Source organism: Nannospalax galili, unplaced genomic scaffold (assembly GCF_000622305.1).
Source record: "Nannospalax galili isolate Female #2095 unplaced genomic scaffold, S.galili_v1.0 scaffold481, whole genome shotgun sequence".
In the NCBI taxonomy this organism is placed as follows: domain Eukaryota; kingdom Metazoa; phylum Chordata; class Mammalia; order Rodentia; family Spalacidae; genus Nannospalax; species Nannospalax galili.
The window spans coordinates 46,345-50,994 of NW_008345609.1; the positions used below are offsets into that span (position 1 = coordinate 46,345).

General features: G+C 37.2%; 1 protein-coding gene across 1 annotated transcript; it reads left to right on the plus strand.

Moving 5' to 3' along the window:
• The first annotated feature begins 317 nt into the window (after positions 1-317).
• On the plus strand, positions 318-1,256 carry LOC103741009 (olfactory receptor 4F15-like). The gene has a single exon (XM_008841701.1). The coding sequence runs from the start codon at positions 318-320 to the stop codon at positions 1,254-1,256; it is 939 nt and encodes a 312-aa protein (XP_008839923.1).
• The last annotated feature ends 3,394 nt before the right edge of the window (positions 1,257-4,650 follow it).

Sequence of the window (4,650 nt, forward strand, 5' to 3'; positions counted from 1 at the left end):
GGGCCAGGGTGGTTAATGCTGAATATTGACATCAAGTGTTCTTGGTTTCTGTTTCATTAGGTGTAACATGTGTACCAGTCGAATATACTACTCACAGTTCCTTGTGTTAATGATCTCTGCAGCAGCAACTCTTGTCATTTGTAGCAAGAACAGTAGTGGTCAATGGGATACCATTCAATTTTTGTGAAACTCTCAGGTAATATTTTTTTCCACGATTATTACATTTCTTTATAGTGAGGATGTATATTATACTAGTAATCTGAATCTTCTCATTGTTTCCCCTAGGTAATATGACAGTGAATTTCTGAATTGGGCCAATGATTGAAGCAAACCATTCTGCAGTGTCTGAATTTGTGCTCCTGGGACTCTCAAATTCCTGGGAGATCCAATTTTTTCTTTTTTGCTTTTCTTGTGTGTTCTATGTATCCAGTTTGACAGGAAACCTTGTCATAGTTGTCACTGTCACTTCTGATCCCTGCTTGCATTCCCCCATGTATTTTCTACTGGCCAACCTCTCTGTTATTGATCTGATATTTTGCTCCATTGCAGCACCCAAAATGATTTGTGATCTTTTCAGAAATCAGAAAGTCATCTCTTTTGGGGGCTGTATAACCCAGATATTTTTCAGCCATGCTGTAGGGGGCACTGAGATGGTGCTGCTCATAGCCATGGCCTTTGACAGGTATGTGGCAATATGTAAACCTCTTCACTATTTGACAATCATGAGCTCACGAATGTGCATTTTAATTTTAATGGCTGCTTGGATCATTGGTCTTATTCATTCATTGGTCCAACTGGCTTTTGTTGTAAACTTGCATTTCTGTGGCCCCAATGTATTAGACAGCTTTTACTGTGACATACCACAACTCATCAAACTTGCATGCACAGATATTTATAGACTGGAGTTCATGGTCACTGCTAATAGTGGCTTCATTTCCTTGGTTGCGTTCTTCCTGCTCATCCTCTCTTACATCTTCCTCCTTGGCACTGTTCAGAAGCACTGCCCAGGATGTTCATCCAAGGCTCTTTCTACTCTGTCAGCTCATATTACTATAGTAGTTTTATTTTTTGGTCCATTAATTTTTTTCTATGTGTGGCCTGCTCCTTCAACACATGTGGATAAATTTCTAGCCATATTTGATGCAATTTTGACACCATTTCTAAATCCTGTCATCTACACATTTAGAAACAGAGAGATGAAGATGGCAATCAGGAAAATATTCTGTCAGCTCCTAGGTTTTAGAAAAGCCATATAGATGGCTTGATTGATATGTAAAATTTCAAAGTGAGTATGGAAATTCCACATTAGCCATTTCTCTCAGAGTTTTTGGATTAGAAATCCTTTGAGCACACTCAGAAACTCATGACCAACCTTGTGTGTGTTTTCTGCTCCCACAGAAGAATGGAGGGTGGTTTCCTTGAAAAGATTGTATTTTTATACAACATACAGAAACCAAATATTTTATGAATTATTTTTAATTCTCAAATAACTGTGCCAACAATTGATTTAATATGTGTTTGTGCTATAGGTAGTCTTGTTTCCAACAATAACTATACCAGATTCAAGCTTTTCTGCCATCGAATTGGAGTGTTTCTATTTTAAAAAATACTTTGTTTATTATTTTTATTTTATGTGCATGAGTGTTATGCTTGCATGTAGGTAAGTGCACCCATGTCATGCAATGCCCTCAGGGGACAGAAGAGGCTGTTGGATCCTCTAGAACTGCAGTTACAGACAATTGTTATCTGCCATGGGGGTGCTGGGATTTGAACCCGGTCTTCTGCAAGAACAGTCAGAGTTCTTAACCATTGAGTCATCTCTCCAGCCCCTGGAGTGTTTCTTAATGCCATTTTTCATTACCTGCCTGAATTTCACACATCCTCTTTTCCCATTTCTGCTTTATTTTCTTGGCCTTTTAATTATGCGCAAACACTGGAAACTACCTTTAGAATTTGTGATTGCTTATACATTATAACCCACAGATCTTGTTTTCACACCCCTCAGAGGTTCCTTCCATACAATGAAGAGTATTTTCTACTTGAGTCTTAGCCAAATAGATCAAGTGTTGGTAGAGGTATTATAAATGGTTAGATTGTAAATAATTTTATCTTTGTGAGCTCCAAAGCTTCTTTAGTAGCTTTTAAATTTTGCTTTTTTAAACATAGACATATCCATAGAAAACTCATTGCTGAGGTCCAATAAAAGTCTACTTATGAAAGCATTAGTGTACCAGATTTGACCCAGTGGCTATAGTCTACCAACCCCTAAAATAGATTTTGTCCAACAGATAGATTTATTTATTCCACAAATATCACAGTGTTTTTCTCATAACAACAATTTGACATGAAAGGGAATAAAGGAATGTTGCAGAATAAAATTCACATTGAGATGCAGAAATTCTATAACCAATCACATGAGCTACTTGTGTTCTGGTAACTTTTCTGAAATTCAACTTTGTTTTCAGGCAGTACGTTACTGTGTAGCCAAATTGGGCTTGAATAATCTAGCCTTCTGCCTCAGATTCCTCAGATGTGGGGTTACAGATGTGCATGGGCACAACTGGCTTTAAATCTTTCTTTAAAGATAGAAATAGAACTCAGTTTTATGATGAGAAGATTAAGTGAGATGGTATTTTATAAAAATATAAATTTAATTCATATGAGCAAAGTCCCAGGAGCCTGTAAGACTCTGTTTCCATAAGGTCAGATACTTCACCTCTGGCTGTTGTAATTTTTCTGCCCCCTCTTCTGCCATGGTCCCTGAACATTGGGTGGGTGAAGTTTAATATAAGGGTCCTGTCCAGGGACCCATACTCTGCATTTTCTTATTCTGTACACTTTGGCCAGTTGTGATTGTTTGTGTTCATCACCCTCTGTTGTAACTGTGACAACATGCACAAAATGCAGGGAAACCCAATCAGACAAAAGCCAGCATAGAACTTGGGAAATGGGCAGGACGCCACAACTTTGGCAAGGAACAATTGGCAGCTGATCACTGATGGGTGAGGGAGAGTTTCTATTCTTTAAGAGAGTTAACTACTCAGACTGAACAGCCTCTGGTGGATGAATTCACATGAAGGTACATTTGGTTGCATAAGCTTGACTCAACAGGCCTCAACATGTATGATAAAATGCCTGAAGTCCTGTGGGTGGTCTGATAGGGGGTGCAGGTATGGGAGAAGAGGCTAAATATGATTAAAATGTTTGAAATCCACAAAATCTAATAAAATTTATTTAACAAAAGATTGATAAAGAAAATAAAATGCCAATCTTATACTGACAGATGTGTGAAGGCTTGAGCTCTGATCTGAAGTCAACTCAGAGCTGGAACAGGAGGCCTCGGTTCCCTGGGAACCTGAATGTTCTTGATCTTAAGTTATTCTTATCATAAGACTGACTGTTCCTTGAACCCTATTAAAGGTACATAAGTAAGCTTGTATAATAAAGCTACAAAGATAGATAAGATCCCAAAAAGGGCTGAGCCCTGGAACTTGAAGAGATTGTAAAGGTCAGGAAGGTATTGCAAATGTCAGAATGAGATCATTTGGCTTGAAAAGAACATTTCTCTTTGTCTTCTTTTACTATAAATAAGGTTGCTTCTTAGAATAAAGTATGCATTGGTTCACACTCCATTGCATCCCCTGTGTCCTGATTTCTTCTGAACCTATACCTCAGGATTCCGAGGCTTGAATTATGGTCACTGAACCATGACACAGATGCATTTAAATAACAGATAGTAACTGCAAAATTTCTAAAAATTTCTGTATATTTTAAACAAAAGTGAAAATGTTAAAAATATCTATTTAAATATCAGCCTGTGGACTGCACTGTATGTATTTTTTACAGTCTATGAACATAAAAATAAAATTTATCTCATTTATCTACCACACATTAAAGTTGTCTCCTATTTCAGTCCCATGTATGATCAATAAATATCTTCAGATACATTGCCATGATCTTGTCTTTTATTTTGCTTTAATGTATATTTTTATTGCTCTGTACCATCTAAAGAAATAAAGGTTTGAGGCTGGAGAGATGGCTTAGTGGTTAGGAATACTAACTGTTCTTGCAGAAGACCAGGGTTTGAATCCCAGCACCCACATGTCAGCTAACAATTGTCTGTAACTCCAGTTCTAGGGTATCCAACAGTCTCTTCTGTCCTCCGCAGGCTTGCACAAGATGGGTGCACTTACCTACATGCAGGCAATACGTGTATACACAAAAAATAATAAATAAAATATTTTTTAAAAAAGGTTTAACATCTTACATCCTATAAAATAACGATGGTTAATGTTTGCAGATTATATATCAAGTGTCTAAAATTGCTTTTAATTTTACCTGCCTTAATTTATACCATCCACAGCAATCTTGGAGGAAAATATTTCCATAATTCTCATGTGACATATAGGGAGATGGAGGTACTGAGAGGCCAGGAACTTGGTAAAGAAAAATAAATGGTAGATTTGAACTTGAACCCATGCAGTTTAGCTCCACATCCTGTAATCATTACATGATTTGCATTCCTCTCATAAAATAGATCTAACACTGATATTGGTGAATCCAGGCTTACATATATGCCATTCTTTTTTTATGTTCCTTTCCTCTGTACTATATCATTTTCTTGCTGATGACAAAGCCACTATGTGGAAC

What these genes read in the sequence shown, in the direction of transcription:
- LOC103741009 (XM_008841701.1), top strand. Translation starts at nt 318, where the DNA reads ATGATTGAAGCAAACCATTCTGCAGTGTCTGAATTTGTGCTCCTGGGA.